The 20,869-nt window shown below is 39.9% G+C and overlaps 1 protein-coding gene across 2 annotated transcripts in view; it reads left to right on the top strand.

Moving 5' to 3' along the window:
• The window catches only part of cwf19l2 (CWF19 like cell cycle control factor 2), a 127,963-nt gene that overhangs the window by 11,455 nt on the left and 95,639 nt on the right, over nucleotides 1-20,869 (top strand). For both annotated transcript variants that reach the window (XM_080197234.1, XM_080197233.1), the window contains exon 2: nucleotides 9,099-9,209. In XM_080197234.1, the coding sequence (XP_080053360.1) occupies nucleotides 9,099-9,209 (111 nt within the window). The remainder of the gene's footprint in view (nucleotides 1-9,098; nucleotides 9,210-20,869) is intronic.

Raw genomic sequence — 20,869 nt, 5'->3', positions numbered from 1 at the left:
CAGTGGGAATCCTCGGTCGATAAGGCTACTCTTATACTGGTTGCTCTTCTTTCGGCATTGCCATGTTGCTGCTCGACTGTATAGAAAATATCAATCCCCATATACAACCAATCTGCCAGTTAACCTCTCTGCCCCTTCGTCAAGTCTGAAATTCCATATCCACCATACCTGGTCCCCTGACCCTTAGTCATCTTATCTTCCCTAAAACTTCCCAGTTTCCATCGATTTCTGAAGTTATCATTTTGCAGTCTTTTCTGATTCAATATTCTATCTTGAGGGTACGATATTACGCATGATAACTGATATGTAGGAATATGGAGGTAGGGCCTGTGTGAGATTGTGGTCGGTGCAGACTCGATGGGCCAAGTGGCTTCTTTCTGCACTGTAAGGTTTCTATGATTCTAACTAAGTTCTGTTTCTTCTTAAAAAAGGTGTTAGCTTGCCAATTTCTATCCCCTGTTCAAATTAATCCAGGCGATTCTCTTTGCCTCACACAAATATAATCTGCCCCACAGTCCCCCCATGTTCTTGTGTTTTTTTTATTTAAGCTGGTTGAAATTGAGTTGGTGCTGTGATTTTTCTTTTTGCTTTACCGCTGGGAATCAACTGTTTGAATCATAGAATCATAGTGCACAGAAAGTGGCCATTCAGTGACCATGTGTGTTCTTTTAAAAGCCATTCACTTCCCTGCTCTTTCCCCATACCCCTGAAATTTTCTGATCTATTAGAATCAGAAATATTCTGGTATTTCTGATATATCAGAATATATATCTGATATACCAGAAATACATCAGATATATATATCAAAATATATATATCATATATATATATATATTTGATTCCCATTGAGTCAGTGCAAGTTCCCTTTGAGCTAGTGCATTGCAGGTAATCTTAACTTGCATCCCTCTTAATCTTAATCTTAATTCTTATTCTTCCTGGCTTTTTTTGTCAGTTATTCTAAATGTGCAGGAAGAATCCCAGTTTCTTTATTTTCTCTACATAACTGATTATTATAAATACGTGCAGGCATCTGTCAGCATCTTTAAAGAGAAAACGCAAGTTAATATTTCTTGTGTCTGAACTTCTTTGGATTGTCTTTTCTTGTTGATTTGTTGTGTATTTCAAACGTTTTAAGTTTATTAATTTTAAATTTCCAACATTTGCAGTTTTTTTTTCTTTTTATCTATTTTCATGTATTTTAGTTTTATTTCCTGCTAATCTCTTCTGTCCAAATTAGATTTTCCCCAGAAGTGTTCAAACTGGCTGTAGCGCCCAACATCCAGTATGTGGCACTGTTCATCTCATCATATTCCTCATGTATGTCAAAGTATTTAAACAAAGTGATTATTGTACCTGATTTCAGAAATTAGCTATTTATTTGTGGTTTCTTTCTTGAATTTATGGCACTTAATGCTGAAATTCCAGATGTGTGCTGAATTAGTTAATAAACAAATAAAGAAGTATCCAGACTCATATGTGAAGAATGGTTGATGTACTGAAGGTTCCCAGTCCCAAGCACCAGCAAACATCTTCAGCAGGGGAGAAAATCAGAGGTTGAAAAATAATCTAAAGTAAACTTAACTATTTTGTTTTGGACTAGTCCTGTAAATGTTTCTTGTGCATCCCTAGGAATCATGATACAATTAACTACTCTAAGTTGGTGAAGGACAGCTGATGTTTCTGCCCTTCTTTAAATTTAATATGGATTGAAATTAGAATTGTTTCCTTTTTAAAGCTATTCTATATTTTGCAAAACCTTCAGATTCTTATCGAATCAGTAGAATGGTGGCAGCACAGAAAAGAAACCATTTGACTCATTGGCCGGAATGTTACCGTCCCGCCTGCCAAGGGAATCAGAATGGGTGAGGGGCAAACCATGGAAAGGTCCGCTGACCTCGGGTGAAATTTTACGGTTTCTAGATGAACGAAGCCATGAAATCCTCATTAGGTTTCTGCAAGAATAATTCAGCTAGTCCAATTTCCCGCCCTGTTCTATAATGCTGCAAGTTTTGTATTCTCAGTTGCTTATCCAGTTTTTTTTCCAAAATTATACTTTATTCATGAATCTGTGAGAACATTACAATCATTCCAAAACAGCCATTACACAAGGAGCAATAATATTCAGGTTCTTTATGTACGTCAAGTCATATTCTGAAATGCTTCAATGCAGGAAAGGAAATGTTTCAGACATTTTACAATAAGAACATAAGAAAGAAACATAAGAAATAGGAGCAGGAGAAGGCCATCTAGCCCTTCGAGCCTGCCCCGCCATTCAACAAGATCATGGCTGATCTGAAGTGGATCAGTTCCACTTTCCTGCTTTTATATTCTGTCCCCCTCGCCAAAAAGGCCAGCATTCTGTTCGCCTTCTTGATCACCTGCTGCACCTGCAGACTGGGTTTTTGCGACTCATGCACAAGGACCCCCAGGTCCCTCTGCACCGTAGCATGCTGCAGCTTTTCGCCCTTTAAATAGTAATCCCTCCTACCATTATTTCTGCCAAAGTGGATAACCTCACACTTGCTAACATTGTACTCCATTTGCCAGGTCCTCGCCCACTTGCTCAGCCTATCCAGATCCTTCTGCAGACTTTCCACACCCTCCGCACAATTTGTGGATCACGAAAACTTGGATCCTAATCAACTGTCCGTTTGTAATTACGGCACCCGCTTTAGATAAACCTATAATGGATAAAAATTCTAGAAACAGTACATTTTATAGGAATTAATATAAATTATTTTAAACATATTTCATTGATTATTGTTGTGAAATTCAGTGACTGAAGCGTTGGACTGGCTAATCTAATTTTTGGAAAAAGTGTCACGTTGTTGATCAGTGTAAAATAATCAAAATATAAACAAAGTACAACAGAAAATTTCACTAATTGTATTTGGAAACTTCTGCCTTTGCTCATGGCTGCCAAATCAGTTTCCAGCCTTTGGCACACATTTGTGTTTTCACTCATTTATCAACTCACCAGAGCTGCCTGAATATAATAAAAGCAGAAAATACTGAGGATGCACAGCAAGTCAGGTCACTTGAGAAATAAAGATTAGTTCATGTTTCAGTGGAAACTTTCATCAGAATCGGCATAGTCTGTCAGAATACAAAATGGACCATCCAAAAAAAAGAGATGGAGGTTGATTAAAAATATGCAAACTACTTTAAGCAGCACATCCTTCAGGCTGTGGGAGGAAACCGGAGCATGTGGAGGAAACCCACGCAGTCATGGGGAGAATGTGTAGACTCTGCACAGACAGTGACCCAAGCCAGGAATCGAACCCAGGTCCCTGGTGCTGTGAGGCAGCAGTGTTAACCATTGTACTACTGTGGTGTCATAAATAAAATATATTATGCATATTTACGGGTTGTTTGGGGAAATTTCATGATTTTATTTATTCGATCACTTGATGTGGGCATTGTTGGCTAAGGTAGCATTTAATTGCCCATCTCTAATTGCCCTTGAAAGGTATTAGGTGTGACAACAACTAGAGTTTGCTTCCGATTCCCATTGACTTTAGTTTTACAAAAGCTCCTCAATGCTACACCCAGTCAAATGATGCTTTCACGTCAAGGGCAATCACCCTCCCCTCATTTCTAGAGTTCAGCTCTTTTGTCCACATTTGGACCCATGAGGTCAGGAGCCAAGAGGGCCTGTTGGAATGCAAACTGAACACCAGTGAGCAGGCAAAAGCTGAGTATGTTGCTCTTGATAGCGCTTTCGACAACCCCTTCCATCACTTAGTTGATAATAGAGTGTGGATTGATAGGGTGATGATTGGCCAGGTTGAGTTTGTCCTGCTTTTTGTGTCCAGGACATAGCTGGGCAATTTTCCACATTGCTGGATAGATGCCAGTGTTCTAGCTGTTTGGGAATAGCTTGGCTGAGAGTGCATCTGGTTCTGGAGCACAAGTCTATAATACTATTGCGAATTGTAATTACTATTATAAAATGTTCAGCTGTTTCTTGATTTCATGTGGAGTGAATTAAATTGGCTGAAACCCAGTATTTGAGAAGCTAGGAATCCTAGGGGAAGGCCAAAATTAATCATCTGCTCTGCACTTCTAGCTGAAGACTGTTACACAGACTTTGGCCTTCTCATTTGCACTAATGTGCTGGGCTGTTCCATCATTGAGATTGGGAATATTTCTGGAGCCTCCTCCTCCTGTTAATTGTTTTATTGTCCACTGCCATTCACGATTGAATGTGGCAGGACTGTAGAGTTTGGATCTGATCCATTGGTTGAGGTCACTTCGCTCCACCTAACATATGCTACTTTTGCTGTTTGGCATGCAAGTGGTCCTGTGTTGTAGTTTCACCAGGTTGATACCTTATTTTTGGGTCTGCCTGGTGTTGCTCCAAGTATACACTCCTGCACACTCTGAACCAGGGCTGATCCCTTGGTTTAGTGGTAATGGTAGAGTGGGGTGTATGCCAGGTCATGAGGCCACACAGATTGTGGTTGCATACGTTTCTGCTGCTGTTGATGGCCCACAACACCTCATGAATGCCTGTTTTGAGTTACTGGATCTGTTTGCAAGCTCTCTCATTTGGCACAATTGTAGCGCCACACAACACGATGGACAGTATCCTCGGTGTGAAGATGGGATTTTATTTCCACAAGGGCTGTGTGGTGAACGATACCACTTTCAGCAATTTGGATGCATCTGTAACAGGTTAATTGATGACGATGAGGTCAAGCATGACCCTCTTGTTGGTTCTCTCACTACCTGCTGCAGGCCCAGTCTGTCCATAAGGTCTCAGCAGTCTGGTCAGGAGCAGTGCAACTGAGCCACGCTTGGTGATTGAACATTGAAGTCTCCTACCTAGAGTACATTATGTGCCTTGTGACTTACAGTGCTTTTACCAATTGGTGTTCAACATGGAGGAGTATGATTCATCAGGGGTCAAAAGAGTAGGAAGAACAAAAGGGCATGTCTGATATGGAGGAGGGCATAGGTGATTAACTGACAAGAGGGATGATTGTGCAAGACAGAGGGTTGTAATACTTCACGTAAAGAAACAGAAGGTGACTCGAGAGGAGCTGTAAATGCCAACAGCAAAATAATTAACAGCACCTGCTGTCAACGATATTCCTATACTTAAAAACTATTAGTTTTAAAATTGCCTTTTGTAGTTTCCCAATGAGAGCCTAACAATCCATTTACATTTATGAAATTCTCCAGAACAGCTTAAGTTCTGAGTAGAATATTTAAAGTCAGAGATGTTGATGCAGATGTAAACCACATGCCTATCTTTATTTCATTATGGTTCTCTACATCTTCAAACTTACATTACTAAGCCTTTTGTGATTTTTGATTGAATGTATTAATTTTGCTTGGTTTAATTTAAGAGTGCACAACATTTTGTCACGAATGATTTGTGTCAGTTAGTACAATCCATAAGGTAATAATCTTGATTGACCATTTGCAATATTAAATGCTTCCACTGGGGAAATGGAAATTATTGGTCCATTACAAAGCTGCACTCCATGATTGTGCAGCAACACCACTCTGCGTCATTTGTCAAGCAGTTTGAAAATAAATATCCATTCATTTTAATTTTCATAAAATAATGGATTAGAATTTTTATTGCATTAAATTCCATCAGAAAAGCCATGTGTTTATTTTTGATTAACTATAAGCATAATAAAATCACGACTGCGTGTTTAGAAAGAAAAAAAGCTTGATGACTTCAGTAAAATCCTAATGAATACAAACATAAGTCTGAATATTTTATAACAGGGATTTTTTTTTCACAAAATGAATACTTCTCCTCCTTGGTTCATAATATAGACAAAGTAATACCCTGAACAAGTTTACTATTTAATCATTCCAGAGCAGCTGGTACCAAATTTGTACAAGAATTTGAAACTGACAATTGAAATCTTAGATTTTCACCAAGAGACTTTAGCTTATGATGAACCACAGCGCAGACTTTGCTGAAGAGGATTTTTGTTTTAAAGGAATTTATTTTGAAAGATCCCTGTACAAAGGGGAAATATATATTGGTATATATTTCCAATTGGTAGCCAGATGCTTACAAGGCTATCTTGCAGGATATTGTGACTGTATAACAGTTGACTCTTAATTCAAAGCCACTTAAATTAATCTGATTAAATTTTTGGGACACTAATTTTCCACTTTTTTATTTGCATTGATTAAAATTATTGAATAATTTAAACTTTTTTTTAATGCAAGCGACTGTCTTGACAAATCAGGAATAGATTGAACTGAGTTTCTGCCTTGAGGTTCACAGTATTAAGACACTTTGTTAACTTACTGAGCTGCAATATGCATTCTTTTCTACATTCTGTTTGCCCCTGTGATTTCTTTCTGCCTCTCTGCTGCCTTTGGCCATCTGATTTTTTTAAAATTGAGAAATCGAAGTGAATGGCTGAGATCAATAACATAGGATACAGCATGATTAAAAACAGGAACAAAATACTGAAAGTAAGAACAGGGGATGCTGCAAAAACTCAGCAAGTCTGCCAGCATCTTTTATTGGCCAATATGAAGCACTTCTTGCATTCTGAGGTGACTGCAATTGCTCTTTCACTTTGTACTCTCCAATGTGCTACCCTGAGATGCCTCCATCTTATGTTCTGACTATAACTGGTAAATTGTTGAGAGCAATGGACTAAGTTACAGAAGAAGCTGCACCAGCTGTTTATCACTTTTGTGTTAATCTAAGTACCAGTTACAGGTTTCAGTTAGTCACAATAGTTGTCATCTAAACCTAAGCAGAAAATGTTATCTAGGAAAATGTAATTGAGTGGCAATAGATTGCTGCTTTTACTTATTTTGATTGATTAAAATATGGAAATGTTATGCCTCCCAGACTTTTAGTTTATAGGAACTTTTACAGCATAAGTTTAACTGACGAAGGTTTAAGAAGTATCTGAGCACTAATCATTTGCTCAATGTTGTTTGGTTTCATAATTATTTTAATGAAGTTTTTATAGTTTATTTTAATTACTTATTTGCTATCTTCTCCCCATCTTTACTGAAAATGTCATTCATCGTCCAGATAGCTGCTACTCATGTGAGTCTTGGAAATTAGTGTTGCCAGACTGTTCAATTGAAGGGGCATCCAGGCCACGATTGATCCTAACTCTTCCTTACTTTCCAGTTGTAATAACTGCAGTTATGGCAGTGTAGAGCAGTTAAAAGTCCTAGATGATTCCATCACCATAGCTGGATGTAGCCCTTGCCTCTAGACGTGGAGGTACAGTGATATGCAGTCAAGGAGAGTGGGCCTCAAGAGTCCTCAACATTGGCACTGAACCCCATGAAATCTCAAGACTTCAGGTCAAAAATGCACAAGGAAACCTCCTGCTGGTTATCACCTATCATCTTTCCTTATAATGAATCACTACTCTTCCATGTTGGAGAAAAGCACTGAGGATATCAAAGGCATAGAATTTACTCTGGCTGGGAAATTTCAATGTGTGTCACCAAGAGTGACTTAGTAATACCACAACTAACCAAGGTCTTGGCTGCCAGACTGAGTTTGTGGCTAGTGATGAGAGAACAAACACGTGAACAACCTTGTTGACCTGATCCTCACCAAGCTTGCTGCATTTTGGACACACATTAATCCATGACAGCATTTGTAGGAGTGACCACTGGAATGGATTGAGATTCAATGTAGCAGTCTGAAAGTGAGTGTGCTGTGGGCCAGTAGCTGCTACTGAATGGTATAACACAACCTGTAACCTCATGGCACTCCATATCCATCAATCCTCCATCACCATCAAGCCAGATGACCCAACCTGGCTCAGTATGGAGCAAGAAGAGAAAATGATCTGACGTTGATCCAATGAACGGCACAACCTCCTGTGCTGTATGATTCTATTTTTCAATTTCAGGTTTTGGCTCTTTTTTTATATATAAGAGTCGCTGCAACAAACATATTCAAAGATTGTTGTTTTATATCTGGAACAGTAGTGATACGAATTCTGCAACACTGTGAATATAAAATCTGAGCAATGAAGGAGTGATTGGACATTATATGATAACATTTATTAAGCTTGGTCTTAATAAAAATGGAATAATAAGAAAAAGTGAAGAAGACTTTTAAAATGTAACATTGATTTCCAGTTTGGAATGCTTGCGACCAAGTCATTTCTGGATTTCAGAATTTTCAGGATTGAAGAATTAACTTAGAATACCTGACCACAACCATGCAACACTATAGATATAACAAAAAACTTGAAACATAAAACATAATGCAACATTATAAAGAAGAAATTAGAATTGTTTCACTTATCCATCTTTACTGAACCTATACCCTGAGGTATAGGTTACTTTTCGATCATCCTCCATTCCAGGTGTCAATTAAGTGAGCTTTGTCTGAACTGCTTCAAACATATCTATATCCTTTCTTAAATAATGAAACCAAAACTATACACTACCTCAGATGTGGTCTTGTCAATGCCCTGTATAACTGTAATAAAACAACCTTACTTTTATATTGCATTCCCTTTTTATATTCCGTTTGCCTTCCTAGTCACTTGTGGTATCTGCATATTCACTTTTCGTGATTCATGTACATGGAAGTTCAGGTCCCTCTGCACCAACTTCTGCAAACTGCCTGGAGTGGCATAGTGGCACAGTGGTTAGCACTGATACCTCACAGCGCCTAGGACCTGAATTCAATTTCCAACTTGGGTCACTGTCTGTGCGGAGTCTGCACATGTTCCCGGGTGCTCTGGTTTCTTTCAACAGTCTGAAAGGCTTGACGGTTAAGTGCGTTGGCCATGCTAAATTCTCCCTCAGTATAACTGAACAGGTGCCTGAGTGTAGCGACTAGGGGATTTTCCCAGTAACTTCATTGCAGTGTTAGTGTAAGCCTACTTGTGATACTAATAAATAAACTTAAAACTTAAACATTTAAATAATATGCCTTTTTTTAATACTTCTATTTCTATTGCATTTCTGTTGTTCTAATGATAATTCTAATGCTTTTAGTTGTAATAATTCCAACGCTTTTCCAGTGCTGTTTCTTTACTTGGAAAATACTGAATGTTAAGATTTATATATAGAGAATCTTCAGCATTAATATCTCAACGGAACCTTTTCTCATTCCATTGTAGGCTCAAGCTAAATATCAAAAAGAGGAGCAACAGAAGCAGCTCAAACACTTACGTGGTGAGGACACATGGATGTTGCCAGAAGTGAACGAGCGGCTAGAGGAATTTTCAGAGGTATTAAAAGTGTTTTTTTATATCCTAACTGCTTCAATTAATTCTTTCTGAGGTTTTATTGATTTATTACAATGGAGAAAGAGCTAGAAGTGGTCTGAGTTGTTAAATTAAATATCTTGGATGATATTGGTATTGATTTTTCTTTTGCATGAACAACAATAATTTGTACTTTTATTGCATTTAAGTAAATATCTAAGGGCATTTCATAATAGAGAAAATAGACTATGAAGATTAATGATGAGCAAAGACAGGTGGAAACTTTAAAGAAGTTTTTAAGTTGAGAAGATAAGTAGCAAGGGCTTAGGAAGAGAGTTCAAGATAGGTCAAGGCTCTTTTACTGAAGTGGGGGACCCACAGGAGGTAAGTTTTGGAAGAGGTTTAGAGCTTGTGAAGTGTTAATCAAATAAAACTGCAATTGTTTCCTCTTTGTGTTAATGGAATTATATCCATTAACCTTTCAGGTGGAAGACAGTTTGATTGTCCCGTTGATATGTACAGATAAGGTTGATATGTACAGATAACATAGATTTTGATGAAAGGTCACAAGCTGAAATGTTAATTCTGCTCCTCTCTTCACAGATGTTGTCAGACCAGTAGTTCAATTATTTTCTGTTTTTATTTTAGATCAGCACCTGCAGTAATTTTGTTTTGGTCCTGCAAATTTGTAGGTGCAAGCTGATGATAGCAGGAAATAAACACATATATCTGGTTAGGTGTTTAAAGTTGATTATGCTTGTATTGACTTTTAAATGGCTGTATGTGAAGACTAACCTGGAAGGCAAGATCCGTTGAAAGGAATAATACCTAGGATGATGGAAAAGTAACATACTGCAAAGGGATGATGGTGTAAGCTCAAAGGGGGTTGTAATGGGACAAATAAAGAAATAGTAGATTGGTCTAGATGAATGGAACAGTAGTAGCATTACCAGCACGTTGTTTGCAAAAGTTGGAAAAGTTGTTTTGATCTAAAATTGTTGAACTCAGAATACAAAAGGCTATAATGCATCTAATTGAACTATAAGGTACTGTTATTCAAACTTCTTTTGAGTTTCATTAGAGCAAAGAGAGAGGTCTGAATGGATGAAAATGCTAAGCAACCGATGACTCAGGATCATATTTGAGCATACTAAATGGAGGTGTTCAGCAAAGTGATCGCCCCAGTATAGAGGAGATCACACTGTGAACAGTGAATACTGTGTTATAAATTTTAAGAATGACTGCTCTCAATCTCTGCTGTACCTGCTTTTCAGTTATCCAGTTTTGGATACACCACTACTTTCTCTAGCTAAATATTGGGAAGACTGAAACTATAGTCTTTAGTCTCTGCTGTAAGCAATAATTTTCTTGCTCTAAACTCCAGATCCCTGTATGTGATTACTTAGTGTTTGCCTGGTAGATGCAGTGGAGTCTGCCTGATGACTTGTCATGTTGAACTAGCTCATTTGCATGCTTCCAGCATTATAATCAACAACTACACTCTATCCTCCATCGCAGAGATCTCCCTGCTTCTACCTCTGTAATGTAACCTACGTCCACCTTTAATTTAGTGCATTTGTGCTGACACCTTTATTCATATCTGTGGCAACAGCCGATGATTACACCATTATTTCCTGGTTGACCTCCCTATCTCCACCATCAGTAAACCAGCTCATCCCAAAGTCTCATCGCTTTTCCTGCATTTTGGTTTAAGATACAATAATTAAGATACAATAAGTCCTCACTTAAAGTTGTGGTTGTGTTCCTGAAAATCGCAAGTGGAACAATGTCAAGTGAACCATTGATTCCTCTGGGAACCTATGTGAAAGCAAAATTAGGTTCCTTTGGACATTTCCCACCCAAAAATAACAACATACAAGTTGAAAATACCTCCGTTCCTTTGCATTCCTTGCAAACTAAAATACATCATTAAATATGAAATAAGAACAATACAATATCCAATACACCCACCATACAGATACCAATACTTCTGGATTGAGCAGGCTTGATCTAATGTCAGAAATTGGTCCGTGCTGTTATTAAAGTCCAGAACTGCTTGAACTACCAACATCTGCCACTAGATGGAACTGGGCACTTCAGTGGGAGTTCAGCACCAGCGAAGCCAGAGCGAGCAACCAGAACAGGAACAGATCAGACAAGCAGACAGGGTCATCATTCAGGTTTGGGTTGACAGGTGACAAGTAATATTCATGCCATGCAAGTGCTGTGCAATGACCATCTTGAACGTGAGAATATCTGGCCACCTTCTTTTGCTGAAGTTGTGGATAGTGATGAAAATTGTCAAAGACTACAGCAGTATATAGATAGGCTGGAAAATTGGGCAGAGAAATGGCAGATGGAATTTAATCTGGACAAATGTGAGGTGATGCATTTTGATTTGATTTGGTTTATTATTGTCACATGTATTAACATAGAATGAAATGTATTGTTTCTTGCACACCATACAGACAAAATATACTGTTCATAGAAAAGAGACGAGAGACTGCAGAATGTAGTGTTACAGTCAGTGCTAGGGTGTAGAAAAAAGATCACCTTAATGCAAGGTAAGTACATTTAAAAGCCTGACAGCAGCAGGGAAGAAGCTGTTCTTGAGTCGGTTGGTACGTGATCTCAGACGTTTGTATTTTTTCCTGAAAGAAGGAGGTGGAAGAGAGAATGTCCAGGGTGTGTGGGGTCCTTAATTATGCTGGCTGCTTTGCTAAGGCAGCGGGAAGTGTAGACAGAATCAATGGATGGGAGGCTGGTTTGCGTGATGGATTGGGCTACGTTCACGACCTCTTGTAGTTCCTTGCAGTCTTGGGCAGAAGCCATACCAAGCTGTGAAACAACCAGAAAGAATGCTTTCTATGGTGCATCTGTAAAAGTTGGTGAGAGTTGTAGTTTGATATTCCAAATTTCCTTATTCTGAGAAAGTAGAGGCACTGGTGGGCTTTCTTAACTATAGTACTGGCATGGGGGGGACCAGGACAGGTTGTTAGTGATCTAAAAACTTGAAGCTCTCGCCTCTTTCTATTTTGTTTCCATTGATGTAGACAGGGGCATGTTCTCCTTTATGCTTTCCGAAGTCGATAACAATCTCTTCATTTTGTTGACATTGAGGGAGAGATTATTGTCACCGCACCAGTTCACCGGATTCTCTATCTCATTTCTGTACTCTGTCTTGTCATTGTTTGAGATCTGATCCACTACGGTGATGTCATCAGCAAATTTGAGGGAAATTTGGCCACACAGTCATAGATATATAAGGAGTATAGTAGAGAGCTGAAAACGCAGCCTTGTGGAGCACTGTTGTTGAGGATGATCGTGGAGGAGGTGTTGTTGTCTATCCTTACTGATTGTGGTCTGTGAGTTAGGAAGTTCAGGATCCAGTTGCAGAGGGAGGTGCTGGGGCCCAGGCCATGGCGCTTGGAGATGCATTTCGTGGGAATAATGGTGTTGGAGGCTGAACTGTAGTCAACAAATAGGAGTCTAACATAGGTGTCCTTGTTATCTAGGTGTTCTCGGTTGAGTGCAGGGCTAGGGAAATGTCACCTGCTGTGGACCTGTTGCAGTGGTAGACAAACTGTAGTGGATCCAGATAGTCTGGAAGGCTGAACTTGATTTGTGCCACGACTAACCTTTCAAAGCACTTCATAATAAAGGATGTCAGATCCATTGGCCGATAGTCATTACGGCATGTTGCTTAGTTTTTCTTAGGTACTGGGATGATGGTCGTCTTCTTGAAGCAGATAGGGGCCTCGGATTGTTGTAAGGAGAGGTTGAAGATGTCTGTGAAGACCACCGCCAGCTGATCCGCATAGGATCTGAATGCACATCTGAGTGTCCCAGCCAGACCAGTCACTTTCCGTGGGTTGACCTTCAAGAAGGCTGCTTTGACATCTGCAATGGTGACCCCAGATACATGTTCATCCAGAGATTCCGGTGTGGAGGGCATGCTCTTGCTGACCTCTTGCTCAAAACGGGCGTAGAATGCATTGAGCTCATTGGGGAGGGGTGCGTTGGAGCCAGCGATTTTTACATGCCTTCATCTTGTAGCCTTTTATGTCTTACAGACCTTGCCATAGTTGGCAGGGGTTGGTGTGGCTATCCTGGAACCCTAGCTTGGTTCAGTACTGCCTTTTGGTATCTTGGTGGATCTCGTTAGATCATATCTGGCTTTCTTGTATAGGTCAGGGTCACCTGACTTGAACACCTCAGACATGGACTTCAGCAAGCAGTGGATATTCCTGTTCATCTATGGTTTCCGATGGGAAACACACGGATTTACTTCTTTGGCACACAATCTTCTACATACTTACTAATGAAGTCAGTACGATAGTGACGTACTTGTTCAGGCTGGTTGCAGATTTTTAAATACTGACCAGTCCACTGACTCCAAGCAGCCACGTAGGAGATCATCCTATCCCTCAGACCAACATTGCACAACTTTCTTTGATGGATTCTCCCGCTGCAGTTTTTGCTTGTAAGCCAGGAGCAGGAGCACAGCTTTGTGGTCTGGTTTGCTAAAGTGTGGGTGGGCGATAGAGCGATAGGCATGTTTAACATTTGTGTAGCTGTAGTCCAGGATATTTGGGCCTCTGTGGAGGCCAATTCAGGTGGGAGCTATAAAATAAATGGCAGAACCATCAGGAGCATAACACACAGTGAGATCTGGGAGTACAGATCCACAAATCCTGAAAAGTGGCAGCACAGGTGGAAAAGGTGGTGAAGAAAGCATTTGGCATACTAGCCTTCATCAGCCAGGGCATTGGCTGTAAATTGGCAAATTATGTTACAGTTATATAAAATGTTGGTTAGGCCCCATTTGGAATACTGTGTCCAATTCTGGTTGCCACACTACCAGAAGGATGTGGTGGCTTTGGAGGGAGTACAGAAAAGGTTTACCAGGATGTTACCTGGTATGGAGGATATCAGCTAGGAGTAGAGATTGGATAAACTGGGATTGTTCTCCCTGGAATGACGGGGGCTGAGGGGGTGACCTGATAGAAGTTTATAAAATTTTGAGGGATGTAGATCAGGTGAACAGTTGGAAATGTTTTCCCCTGGCAGAAATGACAATCACAAGGGGGCACAAGTTCAAAGTAAGGGGGCGAAGGTTCAGTGGAGATGTGCAGGGGACATTTTTTACACAGAGGGTGATGGGGGCCTGGAATGCACTGCCAAGTGAGGTGGTTGAGGCAGATAAGTTAGCGATGTTTAAGACTTATCTGGATAGGCACATAAACAGGCAAAGTATAGAGTGATACAGGCAGTTGGTCCAGTTGGACAACGTGATCAGGTCAGGCATGGTGGGCCAAAGGCCTGTTCCTGTGCTGTACTGTTCTTTGTTCTTAAAAAGTAAAAACATCACCACCATCTCCAGTCATTAACACCTTGGGGGGTCACCGCCAACCAGAAGTTTAACATAGATTGATAGGCAAGAAAAATGATCAGACAAGTTTGGGATAGTCGTAATGTCACTAAACTGGAAATCCAGAGTGGAGCAGATTATATGTTCTGGGGACATGGGTTCAAATCCCACTATGGCAGCTGGTGGAATTGAATTAGAAGCTGGTTTCGGTATAGCTGATAATGAAACCTTTGTCATTAAAAAAACATCTGGTTCACTAATACCCTTTAGAGAAGGAAATCGTTCATCATTACCTGGTATTATGGATTTGCCAAGTCACAGGAGTAACACAAATTTAACAAGGCAGAAAAGGACGTGATCTGCCCAGCAATAAGTAGAAACCTACCCAGCGACAGCCAGCATTCAAAAAACAAGATGAGATGTAGTTTTCCCAGGAATGAAAACAGCAGGCATCAAGACAGAAATAGATGTAAATTGCCCTATTGGTAGGAAACAGCTCAACTAGATGACTGAGAGATCAGGGAGATATATACATGTTAACTTCTAGAGTAATGGAATTTGAGAGATGTAGACAGCCAAGTACACAGAATGAAGAATTAAAGAGGAAAAACGGTACAATTGCCAGCACGCTCAGAAGCAGACAGGCCATTTTACATCTAGCAGCTGAGAGGCAAGTTCACATCTAACATCCTGAGGGTTCAGTCCATAGCTCTCAGTCAGCAGGCTGGGTCCACATCTAAGTCTTAGAGCCAAGGCAGTGCAAAAGCCTTCGTTATAGTAGTTTAAATATCATCACTGGACCAGGAAAAGACTTGATCCTTAGCCTTGTATTGTGAGATAACTATAAATTGGATTTGACTTATAGATTTATTTAACTTGAATGTTGTTTGAGAAGGGGGAAGTCTTGAGGAGTTCAGGGATTGTAGATATATTTTGGAATAAGGAGGGAATTTCTACACAAACTGTGTGTGTGTGTTTAGTAGTTCATATACTTAATTGCTTTAGAGTATTGTAGTCTCGTTTGTCCTTTAAATTTAATGAATAGTTATTCTCACTGGGCTTTCATGTGACTCCTCACACCACTACAAAACCAAAAATATACATCGCCATGAACGGTGTTTCAAGTTGGTAAACCCTCGCAGTTTGGTTTGTGACACTGATCTAGCTTACATGTAACTCCAGACTCAAAGCAATGTGGCTGACTTTTAACTGCCCTCTGAAATGGTCTAGCAAGCCACTCAAATGTATAAAACTGCTACGAAGTCAAAAAGGAATGAAACTGGAAAGACCTGCCAGTATCAACTTTGTAATCACAGTAAAAAGTCTGACAACACCAGGTTTAAGTCCAACCGATTTATTTGATAGTAAACTCACTAGCTTTCGAGGTTTCCCTCTTCGTCAGGTCATTCACCTGATGAAGAGGGAAACCTCGAAAGCTAGTGAGTTTACTATCAAATAAATCGGTTGGACTTAAACCTGGTGTTGTCAGACTTTTTACTGTGTTTACCCCAGTCCGACGCCGGCATATCCACATCATGAGTATCAACTTTGACAGTGAAAATGACAATAACACACCCAGCCTTGTCGACCCTGCAAGCTTCTCCTTAGCAACAGCTGGAGGCCTGTGCCAGAATCATACCTTACAACATGTTAGATACCACCAACATCATCTGTGGATATGTCCTGTCCCACTAGTAGGACCATGGACACAATGATATACAATGGGGAGGAATTTACCTTGGGAGTCCTCTACATTGACTTTGGACCCCGTGAAATCTCATACATGGGCAACAGCTGATGAATCAGTACTTCTCCATATTGAGCACCACATGGAAGAAGCACTGAGTGTGGTAAGGGTACAAAATGACTTTAATATCCACCACCAAAAGTGGTTTGGTAATACCACTACTGACTAAGTTGGCTGAGCCCTGACTCGTTCTGCAGCAGATGGCGGGGAAACCAACAAAAGCTAAAAAAACCTATTTTCCCTTGTCTTCACCAATTTACTTATCGTAGTTGCATCTGTCCATGAAAATATTGGTAAGTGTGACTATTGCATTCTTTTGTTGAGACAAAATCCCATCTTCATCATGTTCTGAGGCTATCATGCTGAATGGGATAAATTTTGAACAGATCTAGCAAATCAAGCCTGGGCATCATGAGACACTGTGGACCATCAGTAGGAGCAGATGTGTATTTCACCACAATCTATAACTTCATGGCCAGCATATCTCCCATTACCACCAAACCAGGCGATCAGCCTAGGTTCAATGAAGAATACAGAAGGGCATTCCTGGAGCAGCCACAGGCATTACCAAAAATGAGGTGTCAGCCTGGTGAAGCTACGATATAGGGCTATGTGGATGCCAAACAGCAGAAGCACAAAGAGCTGAGCAAAATGGGAGGTAATTGTTATTACTGGAGGTCCAGTCCCAGGATATCAGGACATGAGTTCCTCCAGGTAGTGTCCTAGACCCATCTATCTTCAACTGCTTTATCACTGATCTTCCTGCCATCATATGGTTAGAAGTGGGGATGTGTGTTGATGATGCACAGCATAATTTACAGCTTTTTGGGTAATGAATAAGTTCATGTCCACAAACAACAAGATCTGGACAATATTCAGGCCTGGGCTATTAAAGTATAATTTGTGATAGGAACTACTGTCTCCAACCAGAGAGAATCCAACCATCACCATTTGACATTCAATGACATCACCATCACCAAATCACTCACTGTTTAAAATGTTGGGGGTTACAATTGGCCAGAAACTGAACAGGGCCATCTATATCAATACTATGCCTTCAACACCATTATTCCAAAAAAACCCATCTCCTGACTCCGTGGCCTGGGGCTCAGCTCGTCCTCCTGCTGGATCCTGATCTTCGTAACCCACAGACCACAATAGGTAAGGATAGGCAACAACACCCCCTCCACGATCATCCTCAACACCGGTACCCCAAAACACTATGTTCTCAGCGCCTTACTATACTCCTTATACACCTATGACTGTGTGACCAAATTCCCCCTCGAACAACTCGATTTTCAAGTTTGCTGATGACAGCACCCTAGCCGGTTGGATCTCAAACAATGGTAAGATGGAGTACAGGAAAGAGATGGAGAGTCTGGTGAACTGGTCGATGACAATAATCTCTCCCTCAATGTCAACAAAATGAAGGCGATTGTCATCAACTTCAGGAAGCGTAAAGGAGAGTATGTCCCTGTCTTCATCAATGGGGAAGAATTAGAAATGGTTGAGAGCTTCAGGTTTTTAGGTGCCCAGATCACCAACCTGTCCTGGTGCCCCCATACCAATGCTATCATTAAGAAAGTCTACCAACGCCTTTATTTTCTCAGAAGACTAAGGAAATTTAGCATGTTTGCTACAACTCTCACCAACTTTTATGAATCTACAATGAAAGCATTGTTTATGGTTGTATCACAGCTTAATATTGCTCCTGCTCTGTCTGCAAGAAACTACAAAGGGTCATGAATGAAGCCCAGTCCATCATTCAGACCTCCTGCCCATTGACACTGTCTACACGTCCTGCTGCCTCAAAAAAGTAGCCAGTTTAATTAAGGACCCCACGCGCTCCGGACATACCCTCTTCCACCTTCTTCTGCTGGGAAAAAGATACAAAAGTCTGAGGACATGTACCAACTTTCTTCCCCGCTGCCATCAGACTTTTGAATGGATGTACCTTACATTAAGTTGATCTTTCTCTACACCCTGGCTCTGACTGTAACACTACATTCTGCATCCTCTCCTTTCTTTCTCTATGAACAGTATGCTTTACCTGTATAGTGCGCCAGAAACAATACTTTTCACTGTACATGCGAAATACATGTGACAATAATAAATCAAATTAAACATGGTTTCAGTGAAATTTTAAACATTACAGTGTTGGGTAATACTGGAAAGATTTTAGCTTTCAGAGATTACCTAACCAAGTATTCTACTATAAGAGAAGCAATTTATATTTTTCTTTCAAAAGGAAGGAATAGAATTTCAGTAAAGCATTGAAAGATGTAACCTGTATAATGAAGATTTATGAATAACATAAAGCAGAAGTAAGAAAACTGCCCTTTTAAATATTGTCACAGATTAAAAAAGACCAGTTACGGTTCTGTAAGCAATGAGCGAATTTTTGTCACTGTGTTTTCTTTGCCCTCCTAAAGACACAGCCTCATGCTGGATTATGGTTCCATGTATGGGCTACCTTGGTTCCTCAACAGTACATTTCACCAAACTATAAGGCCACATGAGACATTGCAGCTGAACCAAACACTTTTTATTTGTTCCTCCTTAGCAAAGGAGTGCTGAAGCTGGCACTAAGCAGAGTGGAGTCTTAAAAAAGTTGGCCTTTACTACTCTGTATGGCTCAGTATTCTATTAAACTGAAAAATTGAAATAGATCATAAATTTTCAACTGAAATATGTTTGCATGTGCCTCTTATCAAGCCTGTTTAGTTTCAATTTATTGAGGAGATTGATAATTATCTGAAATTAGTATAACAAAGACTGATCCACCAGTCAAGAAATCAAAGATTTCATCCAGCTCTGTGCAGAATGTTCATCAAATAAAGTGTTCTGAATTGAATCATTTAAAAAATAAGTTCGTCTCCAATTAATGTGTTTATATTCATAGATTTGAACACAGGTGTGAAGACATTGTCATAATGTTAATATGAAATTAGAGAGAAATTCCCTTGCCACTTGAGCATTCTTCATTTTAATTACTTGCAATTAAAATTTAATTTTGCTTGTCGTAAATGTTAATGAAAGATATGCTTCTACATTTCCCAGTTGATTTTCCCAAGAATTTTATCAAAATTGACATTATCAATGTTGCCATGAAACAGAGTAACGATCATATGAAATTTAAATTGCAAATAATTAAAATGAAGGCAGTCTTAAAGAGGCAATGGAATTTCTCAGTTGGAAACTAACAATTTCTTTCATCAAGGAGAAGGCAGCAATTTTATTAATTGCATTGATATAATCAAATATTTTCTGAATAATTGGAATCGAGTAGGGAAATTCTGGAACATTGATATAAGGAATTTCTATTATTTGTAATACATAATTTAAAAAAAAAATTTGTGGCCACTGGAACTTCTAAGTTGGTTATATACAGTGTGGATAAAAAGTTTGTTTATTTATTGGTCACAAGTAGGCTTACATTCACACTGCAACGTGAATGTAAGCCGACTGTGAAAATAATCTGATCGCCACAGTCCGGCATCTGTTCGGGTACACTGAAGGAGAATTTAGCATGGCCGGTTCGCTTAACCTGCACATCTTTGGATCATGGAAGAAAAATGGGGCACCTGGAGGAAACCCATGCAGACATGGGGAGAACATGCAACCTCCACACAGACAGTGACCCAAGTTGGGAATCAAACCCAGGTCCCTTGCACTTTGAGACAGCAGTGCTAGCCACTGTGCCACCATACCGCCCAACTTCTTCTGAATAACTTCTTCCTTCAGCTGTGACATTAACTTTCACTTGACTCCCAATGTCCATGTTCAGCCTGTATCATTTGGTAGGATGTAGGATTAAAATAAAGCCTGACCACGTTACATCAAATGCCTCCCTTTTAAAGTAAGCCATGACTAAATGCTCACATTTAGGTTGGCAAGCAAAATAAGAAACTGAAATGAAAATATGAAATCAGATAAAAGCAAAATATTGCAAATGTTGGAAATCTGAAATAAAAACAAAATGTTGGAAAAACTCAACAGATCTGGTAGTATTTGTGAAGAGATAAGCAGACTGGTGGAAGAGTCATATGGACACGAAACGTTGCCTTTGTTTCTCTCTCTACATATGCTATATTTGTTTTTTTTCCCAGCATTTTTTGTTTTTAGATTAAATCAAATGATAGCGTATGAAACAAGATTTCGTGCTGTGCTCCTTGGCTACGAAAGATATCCAGTGAGCCGATACACACTGTTGATTTCCCAATTTACCAGTTTCCTGAGTGGCAGCTGGGATTTACAAATCCTTACATGCCTCGGGAGCTTCTGCATTTGTGCAGATTGGGAGCAGACAATCCTTGCACAGTCCAGCATTGAGCTCTTTGGGGGCGCTTGTCGCTGTTCAATGCAGAAGGAATTGCACCAAAACTTGATCACGGATTCCAGGAGTGAGGTGCCCAGGACGGGGAGAATTTCTAGAAAGGGAACCCAGGAGAGGGGACAGGGAGACAGGTCCCAGAGAGAGAATTGGGGAAAGAGCCAACTGAATTAGAGATTACTAATAGGAATCATAGAGGAGAGGAGCTAAAAAGAAGCGTCAAGCAGCATAAG

Source organism: Carcharhinus amblyrhynchos, chromosome 10 (genome assembly GCF_965287045.1).
Source record: "Carcharhinus amblyrhynchos chromosome 10, sCarAmb.v2.hapA, whole genome shotgun sequence".
Lineage (NCBI taxonomy): Eukaryota > Metazoa > Chordata > Chondrichthyes > Carcharhiniformes > Carcharhinidae > Carcharhinus > Carcharhinus amblyrhynchos.
Note: the sequence above shows the minus strand (reverse complement) of the source record. Positions and strands in the feature narration are given on the sequence as shown.